This window comes from Triturus cristatus, chromosome 2_2, assembly GCF_964204655.1.
Source record: "Triturus cristatus chromosome 2_2, aTriCri1.1, whole genome shotgun sequence".
NCBI lineage: Eukaryota > Metazoa > Chordata > Amphibia > Caudata > Salamandridae > Triturus > Triturus cristatus.
Genome location: NC_140582.1, coordinates 217474839 through 217495423, shown reverse-complemented (window position 1 = coordinate 217495423; position 20585 = coordinate 217474839). Strand labels below are relative to the sequence as shown.

The 20585-nt window shown below is 45.0% G+C and overlaps 1 protein-coding gene across 1 annotated transcript in view; it reads left to right on the top strand.

Moving 5' to 3' along the window:
• Positions 1–17627, top strand: part of SNX30 (sorting nexin family member 30) — a 234057-nt gene extending 216430 nt beyond the window's left edge. The window contains exons 8-9 of the mRNA XM_085641260.1: positions 1458–1610; positions 16661–17627. Coding sequence (XP_085497386.1) covers positions 1458–1610; positions 16661–16720 — 213 coding nt within the window. The 3' untranslated portion in view covers positions 16721–17627. The remainder of the gene's footprint in view (positions 1–1457; positions 1611–16660) is intronic.
• The last annotated feature ends 2958 nt before the right edge of the window (positions 17628–20585 follow it).

Sequence of the window (20585 nt, the reverse complement as noted above, 5' to 3'; positions counted from 1 at the left end):
CAGATTGTTATCCTGCAAATATATCGAAGTTGACGGCGAGAAGTTCGTGAACCTCCTGTGAAGTCCTTGCACAAATAACTGATCTGAAGTATTCAGGGGAAAGCAGTACAGTTTCTCCTTGTGGACCTCAAATGCAGGACATTCACAAGGTGGCTCCTGCTTCGACTGGTTTCATAATTTCAAGTAGCACTTGAATTACAGCAATGGAGTGAAGTTTGAGGTGGCTATCCGCTTAATTTAACTTATCTTCACAATGCTATCTATATATTTTGTCAAGTATTTTTTGCCAAATTTTGGACATGTTCTTCAGGGGAAGCTAACTGGTGCTATATCCCCTTTTTCCATATGATTATTTTCTACAAGAATTCCCAAAATTTTAAATGGAGTTTACCACATTTGGCAGGTGGAATGCACTAACCTTCATTCAGTGCATTTTGCTGGTTTTGTCAATTTTCCTTTTGTGTTTGGAGCAAAACCTAAACATGCTGCTGCTGTCCATTGCTCATGCGCTGTTTTAGAATATTGTGGTAATTGGATATGAACACCTGACATTTAATATTTTAGAGATACTGCTTCTGAATGGCTGATTAATTGGCCGCATACGAAATTTTTTCAAAAATGGAACCAGAAAAAAATATTGGGCTGTATCACGTCCCAAGGTTGTCCAGATAGCTGGTGTGTATATTCAATAGAAACCTAAGTAAATAAAAAAAATATATATTTGTGAACATCAGTGAACATAAAAGAACACCCCAAAAATGTCAAACGAAGGAGCAAGAGGAGCAGTTACGAGCAGAACTACCCCAGAGCAAGTCAGCTGTACCTCACCCAGCACTCTGAATTTTCATAGCGCCTCAGGGGCCAAGTTGCCGATTTATTAATTTTAAGAATTTGCAGTTTGTATTTTTTATATTGAGCCTGAATTCGCAATTTCACTATTTCGAAATGCTGCAAATAAAAGGTGTTAATATTACCCAGTTTAATCATACTCCATCAAGCCTGGAAGGTGGAACGGCAGTGGTGGCCCTATCGTGGCCTGCTGGTCACAGCAGATGTATGCATCCAGTTCCTGAGTCACTGAGCCATCTTACTGGCTAATTCTGCAGGAGGTCACACCCTTTCCCCTGTTCAAACAACCCTTCACCGGGGTCTGCTCGATTCCAGACCATTAACCACAACACACGCGCACTTGTCTCTTTAAAGGTGGAGGTCAGGAGATCCTTTTGAATAATGAGTGGACACTGCCACCCAACGAAGGCTATTCATGGACACAACTGTGCAGATTCAAACACTTGCACTTGGACACAAGAGTTTCTGAATGCTGTGTGCAAGTGACGTGCTGTCTGTTACACATTTTGCTGAAACTGAACCCTGCCTAGAATGTCAAAATTCAGTCATTTGACCTGTTTTTTGTTAAGTTTTTCCTTGTTTTAAAACATTCTTCTTCTGCGGTCTAGGTGCCGACAGACGTGGAAAAGTGTCAGGACAGAGTGGAGTGTTTCAATGCTGACCTGAAGGCAGATATGGAGAGATGGCAGAACAACAAGAGGCAGGACTTTAAGCAGCTGCTCATGGGCATGGCAGACAAAAACATCCAGTATTATGAAAAGGTAAGACACTGGTGTAAATAGGCAACATGGACGGCGTGGAAGGCCTAATCCTGATGGAAACTTCCAACCACAGATTCCTCACCTGTAGAGAATTCCCAGGCAGCAGACTGGATCCAGACGCTTTTCTCAGCTATACCTCTGTGTTCTAAGTTGTGCAATGGGTGCCCCCTCATGCACCCGATGGCGAAGAGAAGCTGTTTGTCGTGGAATGCAAGTAGTAGTCGCGGGCATCATTCAAGTCCTGCTCCAAGTCTAGAGCGCAGACCTGCTGCTGCTCCCGAGGTCACTCCCGCAAGAAGCCTTCAGAGTGAGAGTTCTCTTAAGTCCAAGTCCAAATCAAAACACTAGAAATCTAAGTGGAATTTGACCCCATCCCACCACACTCTATCTAAATAAAAAAAGGCACGAAGGTATCACGGAGTCAGTCCTTATTTCCACAGTTGATCCTGATGCATCCTTTATTCGCCAAGCCATCGGCGCCACCATAGTAGATCAAGGCCTTTAAGGAAGCCAAGCTGCGTTTATTTGGTACTGTTCCGGCTCCCTCTGGTGTGCCATCCGGACCCAAGGATCCACAGTAGCTCTGTTGGATTACCACAGGTGGATCTGTTCTCAGCATCATCTGTCACCCCCCACCCCCCCTCTTGAACCTCACGGACTCTGTGCCATATCGGGTGCAGACTTCGACCCCTGCTTCACACCCTGTAGCAGTCCCTCCTTCTTAAGACTCCAGTGCTGAATCTGGTGCTGGCGCAAGTGCCGCCCCCAAACCTGCTTTGCCACAACCTGGTCACTCTTCAAAATCACTTATGGTCAACCGGTCACCACACACCCAAGTCTTATCCTATGCTCCCACTAACGGGGGTGCACCTGTGAGGCTCCATTGTCTTTTAGGTTCTTATTCTGATCAAAGCCTGACGAATATGCCTCTTCACTCCGCATACCATTACCCCGCATGCTGTCACAACGCGGTCGTAACAACGACCGCGTTTTGACAACGCATACCATTACCCCGCAAGTCGTTACGACTTGCGGAGGGGGGGCGCTGGATGTTTGAATAGTAAAATTTACTATTCCAACGCCAGTCTGTGCGGACAGTAGGGAAGGTGTTGGATTTTAAATCCAACACCTTCTCCCCCCTCCGCAATTCGTTGTAACGACTTGCGGAGTAATGGTATGCGTTGTCACAACGTGGTCGTTGTTACGACCGCGTTGTGACAGCATCCGGGGTCACGGATGCGGGGTGAAGGTAGTTTACCAAGCCTGACACCAACTAGAAATGATGATGGTGGGGATGTGAATGAATTGCACCCTCATGATGACAACAACATTTACATGGACTTACGCGAGGCCAGTGGGTTTGATACTTCCCTTGATAAAGGGATTAACTTGCTTTTTGACCTCCAGTGGAATAGAGTACTTATTTTGCTGTGGTAATTTGACGTGCGCGGAGTTCTTGGCCTACAACTGCCCTCTACTGAGGTAAAGAGAAAAGTCCTTACCAAAATATTACATCTTAGACCATCTCCATCGGATATCTTGCTTGCATTCAATGACTACATCACTGATCTTTAATGGTTATTTGATCAAAGCTCTGTTCTTGCCCACCATGAATAGGCAGGTGGCCATGCGTCAGAGACCTATGCCTGGCAACCTTGAATTCCTCCCTTAACATCTTACTCCAGAGTCTGGTTGTTCTGGCTTCCAACAGCAAAATAAACCCCATTTCATTCCCCACAACTCCCCAGATAGAGAGTCTAAGAGGTTTGAGGTGTTCAGGGAAACAAATTTTCTCAGTGTCTAGCCTAGCATTGAGGGCAGACAGTTTGTTTATTTGGCAGATATAGGCATGTCCCGTAGGACATAGCCAGTGAGATCTTGCTGCAGTCTCTGAAGACTTTGGCTACTCACTGGCCAAACTGTTCAAGATAGTAAAGCTACAGCCAAATATTTGATTTGTGTTGGCCTTGATAATACCGATTGTCGGGAAGGGCCGCTTGAATTTGCCTCTAGTGGTGCACGACCACCCTGTGGGCGGCAGTATTCGACACTTCTGACAGGTGTGTCTCCAAATCATTAAGCAAGGCTATGCCCTACTGTTTCCTTCTGCCCCACCACACCTTCCTCCCACACCAGAGCAGCTCTCAGAGGAGCACCTGGCTATTCTAATTTAGGAGATAAAAGCTGCTATGGCTGGCCGAGTGTCTGTCCTGGAGATTTGTCAGGCTGCAGCGTGGATATTGGTGCACATGTTCACAAAGCAGTACTGTCTTGACAACCGTGTCTGATGGAAGGGCATTACCCCTGTTCGATCCTGCTTATCTGTTTTGTCTGGGTCTACTCCACAGACACTCCACCTTTGGGAGGGATTGCTTTGCCGTCTATTCTAAAGCTGAGGAATCTGTGGTCAGAAGTGTCCATCAGAAGAACAGGTTACTTACCTTTTTCAGTACTCTTGCCTGTGCATTCTCTATCAAGCTGCAGATTTTTTACTACTCTCCTGCCGCCCCTTTCTGTGAAGTGGCCTCTTTTTTACCATCTAAAAAGATCCCAAGTTAGAGATCTGCATAAAAAAAGTGACTATTGTTTTATGCTCCGCATCAGAGGGCACAGATCAAGCAAGAAACGGATATCTTCACAAAGAGGTGGCGCTTATATGCGGATTTGCGCTGTCACTTCCAGGAGGTACAGGACCAGCGCAAAGCAGCACAGTGCCATCTAGTGGCTTGTGGGAGATTTGCTGAGCAAAGACTCCGGATCTAGTCTGGCACCTGGCGAATATTGTACAGGTGAGCAATCTGTGCTTATGTAGAGTATACACAGAAAAGAGTGTTACCAAAGGTAAGTGACTTGTTCATATTGTTGGTTTCTCTGTATGTCAGCCAAAACTCCATGGGTGCCTCTTAAATTATGCGGCACTCAGCTGCTTGTTAAGCACAAGACCAGCACAAATTCTACACATTCTTTAATGTATTAGTCTTTCAAAACTAATGGATAAATTTGGACGCAGCCTCTTAAGTTTTCGGCACCACTTTTGAGGCGTTGAGAGTAGCCAAGAAATACGTTTCTCCTTGTGGTTTGTGACCACATGGTATTTATTTCAATGTCATTGTGTTTGTGTTTTTTTTGAGGGGGGGTGAGGGGGTTGGGGACTGGATTGTCAACTTGAAAAATTCTCCATTTGGTTTTAACCAATATTTGCCTCCTTAATCTATGTTTTCAGACAGAGGCTGGCATAACATATTGAGTCAGACCTCTTCCACTAGTTAAGAACTAGAAGCTTGTTTCTGTGTTAAGACCGGAGCTTATTTCCAAGACCCTTAGTGGGATAAAGTGGCATGTAATTCAATGAAGAAGCCTGCAGTCTAGCGAAGAAGTCTGCAGTCTAGCGTAGTCCGCCTTCAAGGAAGGGGTTAGGCTTGAGAGGCCTGATGACCAGTTCAAGAATTCAGATATGTAAAATATGTTCTGGTAAAGGCTCGACAGAATCCCCAAAAGGAGTAAGAGTCAAACATGGCAGTTTTAACTCCAATACCAATAACCGTTTCCCAAAAGAATTGTGCTCATCATGCCCATTAAGTCAGCGTTGCATTGCATCTACTGCTAGCACCCTTCTTCCTGCCCTACAACCTCACAAAATTGCCGACCGAGCCATTCCTAACTTTGTAAATCTTATGACCTCTGAAATACCAAAGATAAAAGGTTTGTCAATAGCAACATTTTCTCGCAGACACATCCTAAGGTAGCCTTCTACATGGCACAGGCATAACCAATTAAATGTTTGAAGTCACAGGATGAAGCTGAAACCAAGGGCTCGATGTCCAGGTGCTGCTGTTTCGTAACTTCCTTAGAAAAATAAATGAAGTATTATAATATGGTGCAGATGAAGAGCATTATCGCTATCTGGGTATCATGCCTCGGAGGTTTGCTAGGAAGAGGGCTAGTTGTCCTTGAAGGGTACCTGAGCGCCCAGAAAAATACCCGAGGCGGGACCCCTGTGGGCCAGAAGGCCTTACCAAGGAATTGCCGCCATTGAGACTGAGGGCTACAGTTTGGAAACTCAGTCTACCCTCAATAGTTAATGGGTCCTGGTGTGAATGACATAAGACACCTCTGTAATGAAAGTGTTTGTCGTAGCGGTTGCATGAGTGTCGGTGAGCGCCAGTCTTCGTCCAGGGGCGCCCTGCCACAGCGCCCCACAGGAATAATACAGGTTTTAGGCTGCACCTGTCGATACTTTACCAACAGCAAAAGATGCAGCTACTTGCGTATTTTGCCGAAAGGAAAATACATGACCAATCAATAGGGGCATATTAACAAGCCAGGCGATAAAATTATCGCCGCTTTAGCGCCAGAAAACTGGCACTAAAACGGCGATAATGGGCTTGATAATATGCTCTATGGACTTCCAATTGAAGCTCAGGTTAGAAGTCCTTCACATCTAACATGGGCTTCAATTGGAATTCCATAGAGCATATTATCAAGCCCATTATCGCCGTTTTAGTGCCAGTTTTCTGGCGCTAAAGCGGCGATAATTTTATCGCCTGGCTTGTTAATATGCCCCAATAGTGCGCAAACTCTGTTTTTGCCAACCATGCAACACGACATTACATAGAGGTAGGAGACGTATTTTGTCAAGGGAGTGTACTCCTGCAGGTGATAGGTAAAGCAGCCGAATGGCTCTCTGCACACGGGTGTGGAGCATTGTTGTCTAGAATCGGATGGAAGACCGGATACCCCATCCAGCCAGCTTGAAGGACCTTGTTAGACCACCTTCCAACTCAAAACTTCTATGTTCTGTTCTGTGCAGTGCAAATGAATCTGGAATAGAGAAGATTTGAAGAAAAAATGTCACTTACTGGTAACAGCTGCAGCTTGATGTTTGTCACAGATGCTCTTGAGCCCCACCCAGCTCCCCAGAAGAGACGGGTTTTAGCTTGATAGCACATCAATGAGAGCTGCTTTGCGGCCAATGCTTCATGTGTTTTTTAAAAGAAATATTGGCGTAGTTGTCTACGCCAGCCACTAGATGGCAGATGCTGCTTGCAGAAGAATCAGTTGCAAATACCAAGCATCAAACACCGGAGTTACTGAATTAATGCTAACCGACCTTGGCAGTTTGTAATCACATTATTGTGCTCCCTTATAGCACTACCAGGAAAACCGGCTTGGCAAATTCACGTTACAGGCCAATAAAATGCTTTTCTCCCGAGAGTGGTTTCAATTCATGGTCAAACTGGGCAGTTTCCCAGGGCCCCACCTTCGTTGGAGCCCCCTGGTAAAGTGATCGGGACAGTCTGAAGTCAAGAACTGTTTGCATGAGAAACTTTTTTTCTTAACTCTGGAGATGAGAAACTTGGGTTGCATATTTGAGCGGCCCAACCTTAAGCCTCACTCTCCCAGACACTTGGTGGCAATTACATTTAAAAACAATCCGTCATGTCGCTTTCCTTGTCAATTTTTTTGGTTACACAAGGACAAATTCATTATTTCTCTTGTAGCTAGCGCTTTTCTCTTTTTCTAGATCTACCTCTCTCTGCATCTCTATGTACAACATCTGCAACTGTCTCTACTTCCACTCGCTCTCAACATCGGCTCTTTACCTCACCCTCTCTCTACGCCTAACATCTATCTGCCACTTTCTCTGCCTTCTAATTCACCACTCCTCCCCTCCGCTCTCATCTCTCACTGCCTCATATCCCTGTGTACCCCACTCCTGCGCTCACTGCCTTATATCCCTGTGTACCCCACACATCTCGCTCACTACCTTCTATCCCTCTGTACCCCACACCTCTCGCTCACTGCCTCATATCCCTCTGTACCCCACACCTCTCGCTCACTGCCTTTTATACCTCTGTACCCCACTCCTCGCGCTCACTGCCTTTTATACCTCTGTACCCCACTCCTCGCGCTCACTGCCTTATATCCCTCTGTACCCCACACCTCGCGCTCACTGCCCCATATCCCTCTGTACCCCACACCTCTCGCTCACTGACTTGTATCCCTCTGTGCCCCACTCCTCGCGCTCACTGCCTTATATCCCTATGTACCCCGCACCTCGCGCTCACTGCCTCATATCCCTCTGTACCGCACGAATGTAGCATGTCACAACGCATGCTATTACATCGCATTCATTACAACGCGGTCGTTACAACGACCACGTTGTTAGAACGTGATTCCTTTACAACGCAAGTCATTAGATCAACTTGCTCTAGATGGCACTCCGACCTTAGGAATAGTATCATTTACTATTCCCACTCCAGCCTGCGCAACAACTTCTGTACCCCACACCTCGCGCTCACTGCCTCATATCCCTCTGTACCCCACACCTTGTGCTCACGGCCTTATATCCCTCTGTACCCCCACACCTCGCTCTCACTGCCACATATCCCTTTGTAACCCACACCTCGCGCTCACTGCCACTCACCCCTCTGTACCCCACTCCTCGCGCTCACTGCCTCATATCACCCTGTACCCCACACCTCGCGCTCACTACCTCCTATCGCACTGTACCCCACACCTCTCGCTCACTGCCTTGTATCTCTGTACCCCACACCTCGTGCTCACTGCCACCTACCCCTCTGTACCTCACTCCTCGCACTCACTGCCTGATCGCTCTCTTTACCCTGCCATTCGTTTTCTACGTGTTCTCTCCCCTTCCTCTCGTTCTACCTCTGTTCACCTCTTTATTTCTTTTGGTTCCTTACTCCTTTCTCGATACCTCTACTTCTTTTCCTCTTCAGTAACATCTCTGCACTTCCTTTATTTCAACGCACCCCTCTATCTCACCTGTCTGTCTGCCTCTGTCTCTCTGCCTCTTGCAGCTGTCTCTGTCCTTATTATTCCCTCTTCCTCAGGTGTCTCTACCTCGTTCTTTATTATTCCCTCTTCCTCAGCGCTCTACCTCTGCCTTTAATATTCCCTCTTCCTCAGCTGTCTGTCTCTAACACTTCTCTCTCACTCTACCTGGCCCTCTCTCTTTTTCTACAACTGCGTTATTCTCCCCTCTCTATCTTTGATTTACCCGTCTGCACCTGAATTCTTTTCTTCTACACCTCACTTCTCCATCTACCCTTCCCCCCTCGCTACCCTTCTCTTTGCCTCACTATGGTCTTTACCTGACCCATCTTTCAGTGCCTCTTCCCATTTCACCTCCCTCCCTCACAGCACTCTCCCAGCATGCATCTGTTTCTCCCCTCACCACCATGCCTGCCTCTACCCCTCCCTACCTTTATAACCAGCCTAACTTTCTACCTTCACACCCTCCCTCTCTCTCTACTTCACTCCTCAGTCTCACCCTCTTTACTATTCGTTCTCCCTAGATCTGACTCGCCTTCATTCTAAAACTCACCCTGCCACTCTTTCTCAACCTACTTCTTTCTACCCTTGTGTATCTTTCCTTCTGGCTGCCTCGCCTTTTTCCGTTACCTTTTGTCTCTCCCCACCTCGCTTTTCTCTCTGCTTTCTCTCTCTATCTAATTCCCTTGCTCTGATTCAATACTGTATTGTTCCCTTTACCCCTCATCAACTTCTCATACCTCCGCCTGCCTTCTATGCTTCTCTAGTGCAGTAGAATTGTGGGTATCTGTCTAGCCACAAAAGTGCACACACAGAAAGGGGGGAAGACGGTCAAGGTAGGAGAAGACAAATACGGATGAAACGGTCATATTTTAGGCAACATGACCGTTGAATTTCTGTGAGGCTGCATTGTGTTCTTGTAAACAATGAAGAACCGAAAGCAGTTATTATTAAATGATCCGCACCACTGAAGTCGAGGGGCTGCTCTTGTTCCCCAAGGAAGTCCTCTTTGGCACCAGTTCTGCCTGAACCATTCAGGCATCTGCTGAAGTGGTAGACCAAAAAGAAATATCCCAGAGTACCATTAACGCCACCATGTTTATCTGTTGTCCTTACACCAGATGTGCACCCAGGTGTGTTGCAGGATGAGCTGTCGCGTGACGCGTGTCTGGGGTTTGCTCACGCAGGTGGCTGTATTCTAGCTGGGCACTTCACTGGCGCGGCCCTTCACACAGATGGCCTTGCTGAGGTAGTTGGACCTCCTCTGTGGAGTTGCAGCAGGCGGCAGCTGCTGGGTTTTGGCCAAGCAGCTCCTGTGATGCTCAGAAACGTGCACATCTCGAGGTGTGAACCCAAAGGAGGCACTGGAGGCTTTTAACTGGCATAGGAGAGTCAGGTCTTTATAGCCACTCTTTCATTCCCAGGGGCTCTTGGCAAAGACAATAATTCCTTCTACATAAACTCGTTCTTTAGCACGTCTGTTTGTCTCTTGGTCTCATTTCTAGATAGCAGTCACTGTAATGGGAAGTCTTTTCTTTGTGTCTGTTATGTACTGCAAGACTTTTTACCTTGAGCTCTGGTTGGATGGAGTTTACACTGATCCCAGCGTCAACCTGGGCAGCTAAAAATGTTTCTTTACAGGGTCTTTCCTGAATCAGGACCTTTTGGTGGTCTTTTTCCCTTCACTTGAGCTTCCCGGAAGCAGTGCAGTAGCGTTTGAGAAGCCAACAATGATCTTTCCACAATTACCTGATGCCCGCTCTGTGCTCCTGGGGCTCCGATAGGGCCAGTCAGCCGAAGCACATGTACCAATGTTGAAGTTGTCAAATACTGACCGGATCTAACATTTAACCTTCGCTTTTTCCTCTGTCTTGGTCTTTTCCTTGTGTTATGACACATTTACCCACCCGTTTAATTTAGTTCATGCTGCCAGCGCTTCGCTTGGCGGCTTAGTGACCTTTAAGGAAAGGTGCTAGCCAACATAGGAGAGCAGAACTACATCAACTCATACGTGGCACTGAAATCTTTGCATTAAACTCTTTGCATTTACTAAAAGTTGGAATTGGGGCTTTTTAAATCTTTGTTATAAAAAAAATTTGTTTTTAAACGCACCCCTTTCCCCGCTCCTATGGGACATATAAGAGGAACATTTACCTAATGCCCTTCTGGTTCGAGTCTTTCTTGGCAGACACCTTCTTCCCATGGGTTCCTCGTGCTCCTGGTTGGATGAGCCATCAGTTTGGGGGTCTGTCGCGTCTGGCTTTTGATTGCTCGGTCACTGGAAGGCAGGCTGCTTTGTTAACCGTTCAGGAAGCCGCGTCTGCTGACAGATGTACCTCAGTCTTTCGCAGCGTTGGTGACATCAGCGAGTGCACAGAGAGCAGTGTCGATATCTCAGACCCTAGGCGTTGGCCTTGGAGCACATATACATGCGGTTGGATGCTGGTAAGCATTATTCTCCTATCACAGTAGAGCCCAAGAAAACAACACTGAGAAATCAGTCAAGTCCTCTTCCCCTTGCTCCTGCCCCCTTGGCTTCTCATAGGATGCTCTGGAGCTCCTTTAGGTATGTGGATCATGTGACCCAGAAGAAACCAATGTGAAGATTATGCACCGTGAAGGACACGTACTGTCATATAGCACAAAAAGAGGCCATACAGATACTTACCTGGTACCTCCCTGCACACAATCTAAGCCTATATGCATGTTATGTGTCTCTGGCAGTGTGAGGCTTTTTAAAATGTAACTAAGCATTTATCTATCCCAAGCAACTTCTGAAAATTGCTCTACAAGCCAGTATAAATAAAAAAAACTTCTGTTTGCATTTTGTCTGGCGAAGTGTTACCAGCAGAGAATGAACAGTGCTTTATAGCGGTTCCTATTCTCAAATATGGAGCCGTGGAACCTAGAGAAATTCATTGCAACACTCTTTGGTGTCAAATGACTCCCAGCCGATTTTGGCAAGCAGACAGCCGGCAAACATTGGCGCGGCTATACAAGTGGAGGCGTTAGCAAACGGACAGACCGATCATGAATTCGAACACAAAATTATAAATAGATTAATGATCATTTTTGGAGCAATCCTTCTTTGTCCAAGGTTCAAACATGTTGATCAAGGAACTTAATGTGACCTCTGTAAAAAGTTCAACATGTGAAATGTATTCTGCTTAAAAAAAATAGGGCGAAGCTAAGGTTAAGTAAAAAAACAACTAACGCATTATGCATTACATTTTGTTGTGTGAATGGAATGGTTATCATTTGAGTCATTTGCTTCTGTATTCAACAGAAAGCGTAACAACTGGTGGCAATGTTCCATGAAGAACGCCCTAGATCTCCTGTGGATCCCTCGATTAGCTCTGAGATTCACTTGATCGTTAAAGAAGAATCCCTTTCGTTGCAGACTCTTCTGTAATCCCTTTTTCCTAGTGAAAACTGGTTTTGAATGTTTCCACATTTGGCTTCAGAGGAGGATCAAAGGGCATGCCTCACTTCTGTGGCCCAGAGGAGGTACAGCTATGCTAGCTTCAGACATCAAGAAATCTATTGATCACTGAATATATGCTTGCCTGTTTTCGGACAAGTCAAAGCCTTACTCATGCAGACATCCATTCACAGAAATGCAGTTGAAACAAACGCAACCTTCAGCAACACGACCAGAGGGATGTTTGTTTAACGCTGAATCTTTGGGGAAAGGCTTCACCAGTGTCGGCTTGGAAAGCCCTGTAAAAGATTGGACTGTTTCAATCTAGGACCAGCCAGAAGTTGCATTAAGATTCTGTAAGAGCATGAGGAAAGATGTGCAGAATGCATACAGAATAGAATTGAAGTGCCCCCCTCCACTTACTCTTTTGCATGCCTTGGTCCTTGTGCTTCCTTTTGATGGAAAAGTAACATTCAATGTATTCATCAAAATTAGGCATCGTTGTTTGGGATTGGCCATGATGAAGGTGTATCAGCCTGTCACTACGTGGACAAATTGTTTGTCCATGTTACTTAGGCATCCAAGCAATCCTCCACAAAGAGGGATCTGTTCTGAGACGACTAGGTTGACTCCTGACCCTGAAAAGTGTCTAAGTAAGCAGCTGTATCTGAATGAAGCTTATGTTGGAGAGTTTTTCTTGAGGACATGAATCATTAATCTACAATTTTCAGAGGCAATACAGTGTTTGGGACTCAGGAAGCTGAGAAACATAGATGCACCACTCCTTGTGTTGGGGGTGTACTGCGCTGCCTCTGTGGGACATATTCTGCTTCCCAAGAATTTGGTGAGGCGATTCCATTGACAGATGATACGAGAACACTGCTCCAGTGGTGTTGGGATCCTGGCACCTTGTACTCAAAGTACCAGTCCCTCCTGTGGTAACAAGATGCCGGCAGCCACGATGGCACGCAGTCCTGGAGATGCTGAAAGTGCAAGAGAAGTTATCTCAAGTCAAACCACTCTTCCATCTGAGATCTGCTATCAGTACATCAGGCATTGATTGTCTTCTTCTGTCACCTGTCCGTGGCGGTGTGGTTAATGTATCAAGCCAGTGCTGAGGAACAAGTAATTCCAAGCGGGTGCGACTCTGTGCATCCCTTGTAAGCCAAACTTGACCTGGTCAGAGAAAACCTGTTCTTGTTGGCAGTAGCCCACCTCCGCTTGGAAGAGCAGATTTGTTTGCATAGCATATGAAATCTGACAGTGGGTCTTCAAGTACTTCAGAATCACGCGGCAGGACCCATTTATCTTAACTGGCAAAAAGTGTATTTTTTGCAAGCTATCTTTCTCCACAAAGATGCCTTATCACTATGAGGTTGGAGGCTGTAGAACTTGTTCTTGTATATTTGTGTTAGACCAGTATATCTTCACATCCAATCTTGGCTCGGTTTTCATTTGAAATGGAATAGATTCTGAATTGAATGTGAGTTTGCTTACCTCTTCTTGATCCTGATCTTCATCTGGATAGGTCTTGACCTTTCTGTCTGGAAGCTGAAAGTCTAGGAGTGCAGAGATTATGGCTACTGCTAGAGGGGACCTTTTTGCTTCCCATCAGCTCAGACATTCATCTACTCTTGGGACCTATTCCATCCTTACGCTTCTTTTCAGTTGTGGTGTTTTGCAAGAGGCTTTTAACCATTAGGGTCAGTATTATGAGTGGCCATTAATCCCAATATGGCAGGCAAAAAAGTCCTATGGGAATAACGGGTTGTACAGTTTCACCCAGACACTTCGCCTACTGAAATTAGATGGATTGTCTGGGTGAAATGACAGGAAATGGGTGATTGCCACAGGAATCGGGAGTGGTATTCTTGATTTCCCTGGTAAGTCCCCATTTCTCAAAAGACCATCGGATTCAATTAGTATCCTGCTGTGTTTCTAACCTCCTACCCCCATTCCCAGAACTACCCGTGCTCAAACTGTTGGTGGTTCCAGTTGTGGGAGGAATACCAGGCAGTATTCCAGCTAAGTTGTATTACGCCCCTAAATAGATCCGAGGTTGGTGGTTTCTACCCTTATGCTACAGTGGATCACATTGCATGTCTTTTCTAGACTAGGGGTAATCTGGATGATCTAGAGTCTTTGATGTCCAGTAATCTGTAGGTTATTGTTGTCATTTGTTGGCCCAGAAAGTGTTTGGTCCCACTACAGCATGTCATTAAGGGCTTTCAGCGCCATCCCATTGAAACCTTGACAGACGCTGCCTTACAAATGCTTTCTCTCCATGCTCTGCTTTTTTGATCAGAGTAACCTCTGAGTTGACTGGACAACCTGAAATAAGATTCTGCAGCGAGGTAAGCGTTTGTTGTCCGTAAGGAGAAATGAAAGGTGGAATGAGAATGTTGAGGAAGCCAGAAAGATACAAGAAGGTAGAAAGAAGAGGTCGGAGGCGAAAGAGGTAAAGAAATGTGAACATGGGGAAAAGGAAATAAAGAGATGGAGAGGGGTAGGGTACACCAAGAGGTGAGGTAGAGAGGGTTAAGGTAGAAAAAGAGCTGAATTAGAGAGATTCAGAGAGCGGCGGAAGAGATAGAAGTATAGTGTGTGTAAGGTAAAGTGATGAGGTGGAAAGGAGCGAGAACAGTACTTCCTGAATGGGATACTTCGTTCAAAGAGTTGCATTCCAACTCCCCCTGCCTCCCTAGCTCACCATAACAGGGCATGAAGTTTAATATAAATGCTACTTTTACTACTGGAGGTACTTAAGGGAGCATTGCTCATCCTCATCTAACCAATGACGTCTTCTGTTAATCTTCAGCCTTTGGCTTGAAACATTGTTAATAACAGTTTGACACAGCCCACAGGAGTATTTCAGTCTCACCAAGTTTCTGTTGGCGGGTAGAATTTATTTTTCCGTCTCCATTCTATTGCATGATTGACTGTTTTACAGTCAGCAGGCGGCCCAGTAGCACTGGAGAGTGGGCGCTGACAAGGGATCTGAGAAATGGATGCTACAGAGAAGAAACTAACCCTTCTTTGGCCTTGCTTATATACTTTAGCTTTAGTTTTCTGTTGTCAAATCCCTAGTGTTTACAATCCAATACACACAGTGGATTTGAGTCGGTCCTTTGCTCATGACTGGATGGCTTTCTTGTTGATCTCACTTCAGTGCTCCTTATTCTAGGCTGTCCTCCCTGTTCTTGATTTTGTACTATCGCAGGAGTGAGGTTTGCTTTTTTTTTTTTTAACCAACGTTTTTACTGGATGATTTGTGTCCTTCCACTGCTGAAATCGGGTAACTATTTTTTAATTTGTTTAAGCACTCCAAGGGATGACTGGCTTTCCTCTGTCTCCCACCCTTCCACTCTCCTACTCCCCACCATCCCTACTTGTTTTTTGCTTCCCCGCCCCCTTTTACCAACCCTAGGCCATTTTGTTTTTACTCTTTTCTATAAAAATGCTTTTGTTGAAGGCCTCGCCAACTGCTCACGTGCCACTTGTTGCCCTACCCATCCATTGCTCCCCACTTTATTTAGTTTTTAACTATTTTTCCAAAGACCCAGCACCTGTGCACTGCTTTGGAGCAGCTCACTTCTATTTATGCACATGCCTTCTTTTTTTTCCACCTTTCCAAGAGGGTATACATCACGTTGGAAAGTTAAGTTAATAATAAAGTAGAACAACAATCATTACAAGAACATCAACATTCCTGAGAACACAATAAAATAAGCTTTTCTGTTTGAAAAAAACATTTGCTGAATGTTTATTTTCAAAGTATTAAAAAAATCCTTCCATGTTGTTCACCTGGCAAGCCATCTTGGAATGGTTTGTTAAACTTCATGAAATAAATTCCAAGATGGCCACACACCTTGTTTGTGCTTGCATATTATCCCATGGCGGTCATGTTTGAATGGTTCTGGCCATAAGGTATTCCAAACCAAATAACCTTTTAAAGTCAAACGTCTGACTGTATGGATTACTTCACCAGGTGGCCCTCGACGGAGTGGCCCTGGGCAATTGCCAACTTTGTCCATGCCTTAAAGGGGTTCTAATTTACTGCCCTCCATTTCAACTGCAATGGTGTTCTGTAACCCACGATGCATTGTGAACAACTCTTGAGTTTCGTATTGTGTAGTCTGTAAGCCTCGCATGTTTTGCTCTGATGTTTGTTTCCTAGTCAAACATCTTAATCTCCCACCTTCCTCCAGAGGTGCACGAGACCCAACAAGGTACTTGGGTTTCAGATATACAAAAAGAAAAATGGAGTAATCCCTGCCCTTTTGTGGGGTTCAAGCACAGGGTCTTGTAAAAATAGTTATTTATGAGGCACCTTATTTTGGTAAGTACTGTAGTGAGCAAGAAACAACTGTGTAATGCGGATTACTGATACATTACCTTATCACAGGAACTAAATTGGTCTTACCATTACTGGGCAGTTTTCAAGCTGGTATACCTGAAACTTGGAGCACTTGCAAATTGTTCTGGTATTAATAAAATATATTCATTGTTTTATTAATCTCCAGCAGTTTCCATCTCCCTACTACTAAATTTATGAATACCTGTGTATACATGCACCCATGTCGGCCTTTGTAAACGTAATTTAACTCTTACCTAAACCATGGCGGCTAAAGCCCTCTTCAGATTGTTTGCTTTCTCTTTCACTCTTCTGTATTTCGCTATACTTTGGGGTCCTGACTTCTCTGTCTCCTTCTACAAGATCTGGTACCTAGCAAGTGTATATTTTTCATACATCTATTCCACCTCTTTCTGGTTTACTGTGTCTCAGCCCACTTAAAATTAAGCATAACTGTTATAAACTTTTCTCTTGCAGTGCCTTACGGCGTGGGAGTCTATAATACCACTACTACAAGATAAGCAGGATGCAAAGTGAGAGGTCCTCTCCTCGCGTACAGACAGTTTTACGTGCACAGTACCACTATAGACGTACTGGAATCCGCCTAACCAGCAATGTGTGATTAATGAAAACGAGCAGCCACCTCAACTCAGACTTGGAACAGATTCATTGAAACATCTATTTTATTTGTTTACACCTTCTTAACTGATGTCTCTTCGCACTTGTCGGTTGCCCAGCGGCTCTTGCTTATCCTTCTATGGAGCGATCAACGCCGCTTTACTGAACTCAGAGGGAAATTTTATATATGATCATGGTAAATCACACATCCCTCGTCGCTGGGATCTCACAGCTATAATGCTAAAAGAACTTCTTGAAACAAGAACACCTCCAGGTTACCCTCCTTGTACCCTTACCCGTCCATTGAGTAACGGTTTATTGCAAATAAATTTGTGTTTGCCTCCCCACCTTACCCGATCCCTTATTTAATGTTTGCAAGCAGAGGAGGAAGAAACACTATGTTTATAACCACCTGCAATTGCTTGGTGAAGAGTTTATGTTGAAGCTTGTGTGGAGGACATGCTTGGCCGTGGTCTTCTGAGAAGAAGCGCCATGAGACCGGCGTGCACTCTTGTAATACGTGTTGGCATGAAGTATGCATTCTTGGTGGGGAAAAAAGTGCATCCATTTCTTGTCGGTGATATGAAGCCTTTTGAATCCTGTAAAAAAGATAAATATATATTTACAGAATGTGACCAAAAATAGTAAGAGAGCAAATGAGGACGCAAAATTTGTATACTCTGGGAGCCTTATGAGAACTGTATCAAGGGAACACCTTAAGCTAATAGAATTTTGTTAATCTTTTTGAAAGTCTATACAGAGTCTTATTTGTAATAAATGTCTCTACGATGAACCTTTTTTAAAATAAAAATGAACATGATATGAAGGTCCCTTGATTTTTATAGTTTTCCTGTATTTAAAGTTAAATGTCTTGGGTGTGTGAGGTTTTCTTTGTTCTATAGTTCACAAGTACGTTTTTCCACCTCCATCATTATGGGTAAACCTGCTACAATATCTCTATGCTTTTTTGCTTCTTATTTTTCCATGCACTTGTAGTGCTTTTTGAGAAGCCACAAATCCAGCATTAAGCAAAATGCGGCACAAATGTTTGATATGAGACATATGTAAGGCCTTACAGGCTGTTGTGGGTAGGCCGCCTTATTCCGTCAAGCTTCTGCTTTCCTTACTATGGTTCACCACAGTGCCTTAAATTACCCATTTTGCATTTCAGTTGCTTTTGCTGAGACCATCAAAATGTTAATTGCCAGACAAGGGTAAAAAGTAGGGGTGGGCGGAATTTGAGTAGTCGCGCTACGCAAAGCTCTGCGAAATGGTAAAAAATCTCCGCAAGCCTGCATAAATTCTGCGAACACGCGGAATTGCTTGTTCGCGATGCTTTTTTCCTGTTCACAAATGCTGTTTGCTTGTTCGGGGGGAAATATCTTGCGAACACGCATTTTGAGAACGCGAACAAGCAAAAAATTCCGCGAAGTCGTGGTACGCAAAATTACACAAATTCCGCAAGCGGAACGGAATTTAACGCCCAGGCCTAGTAAAAAGTGGATATTCCGCATTGTGTGCACTAGCGCTTTGTTTAACGTTTTCTTAATAATTTCTTAATCACTGCCTCCATCTTCTCACTGCCTTTCTGTAGCACTGACTGAAAGGAAGAATTGTTTAGACTCCCTTGTTGATCAGGAGATTAGAAGAGGCAAATAAAAAGTCAAGGTAAGGATGTAGATTGGTAGCTCAAATGTTCTGGGTTAAGCATGGTACACTATTTAGCGGAGGAAACTGAACTAACAAGCTTGTGTGGGCAAATGGCCACTTGTTTTTCCAACATGACTGCTTCCATGTAGGACATGTTTTCCTATGCCAGGAGAACTAAGCTATAATGTAATGGTGTAGTTCTTGTAGTTCTAGTCGTAATTAACATCAAGGGAAACCTTCAATCAAAGTAAAAAGTGGGTAGGGCTTGCCTCTGACAGGTGTTCATACCCCAGAGGTCCCACCCCAGAAATGACATCACTTCCTGACAAACCCTTTTTTAAACTTGACCAGGAAATGATGTAGCAGATAAAGACACCAATATATGGATTCCCAGGTTCATAGTAAACTCGCATTTCAACAGTCCCGATGTACAACGTTCATTAAGTGATGTATTTGATAACCCAAGCAACCGGGGTTCAAAGTCCCAAACTACCCCTGCCCTTTGATCCTGTGCCATGTTACAACACTCAGGAAGTGAAATACATGATCGCACCAACAACCGTGGTCCAAAGACCTAAACTACCTCAGCCCTTTCACTCCATTCTAGAGTGTCGTGCGCACAGTGATGTAGAAAGAAGTGACCCTCGCAACATGTTAAATAAATGTGTAGACATGTTTTGGTTAAACAGGCATGTGCCGCTTTAGTAAAGGGGTTCACTACTGTTAGAAAATGTGACAAAAAGAAATTCTGACAGCTGCAATACATTGAGTGTAGTTTAGTACCAGAATGCTAAACCAGCAGGCATCTTGGAGAGTTCCATTGATTTCAATAAGAGGATTTTTCTCTTGTGTGTGATCGCTGAAGTGGGTTTCTGCATCGCCATGGGAGGACTTATCCAGTTCAATGATTTAAGTTCATGCACCGCAAGAGAGATGATACATCTCACTTAATTGGCTTTTGCTCCCCCATCGTGCTCTCCGACTCTGAGTTGGTGCACCAACAACCTCGACCAAGGCTGCAATCTGCTTCCATCGAAGTGCCACCTCCACCACTTGACTTGCCACTCCCACAAGGAAGGACTCATACTTTGCATTCCTTATCCGGCACATATTTTCGGACAGTGATTACCATACAGGTGATGAATTTGGACAACCATACCACTAGGAGAATGGGTATGATGATCTGCAAGAGCCCAGGGCCTTGAGACTTCCCATGAATCGAGCTTCCTCCCACCACCCTGGTTCTGCCAATGAGGAAAGCGCTTCTTATGCAATTGTCATGAGTAGGATAGCCAAAGTTCTTGACCTGCAGCTTTCTTCCTTGGAGTTTAAAACCAACCAATGTTTTGACGAAAGTGCTTCAGCCGGGGCAAACGTCCACTGAGCCCCTCCTGCTCTTGAATAAGGCACTTACAGATTTTCATTTGGTGTCTTCGACCAAACCTTGCTCTGGCCCTCCTAGTCAATCGCCAGATAATAAGATGCCACCACCCTGCCCCCGCTGACACTGCATTCTTATCTCAGCATCCATCCCCTTGAAGCTTGATGGTGCAGGCATCTACAAGTTAGATGAACCCCAATACCTTTGGAAATAGGGTATTTTCTTCCACTAGCTTAGTTCTGTGACTGCCCGCTACCTCGTGGGTCTTTATTCCCATGCTCTTTGGGATTCTGTGGCTCAAGTCCTCCCAGATGCCCCAGGAGATCTGCAACCTGTTCTCACCCAGGCCATTTTGGACAGTTGTGATCTGGCCAAGTTGTTGTGGCTTGGACTCCACCAATTCTATTAGGCAGACCACTGGCACCAGCTTCCCCATTCACCACCATGCCGGGCTGTGGTCTACTGTTAGAAAAAAAAAAAGTTTTAGACGATGTCCAGTCCTCCCTTATGGACATGCCCTTTGACTGAACTCATCTGTTTAGGGACAAGGCAGATTCTGCCCTAGAGCAATTCAAGGAGAACAGGGCTACCGTATGCACCTCAGGCTTATCTGCCCCGCCAACTGCATCAGCCCTACCTTTCGTTTCGCCACTTCAGCAGAGGTAAACCAATTCTTCCAGCCAATTCAGCCCCACAAGGTGAGCAGCAGTTTTGCAGCTGCGGCGCCCACCCCCTCAGAGGTCAGGGTCAGCG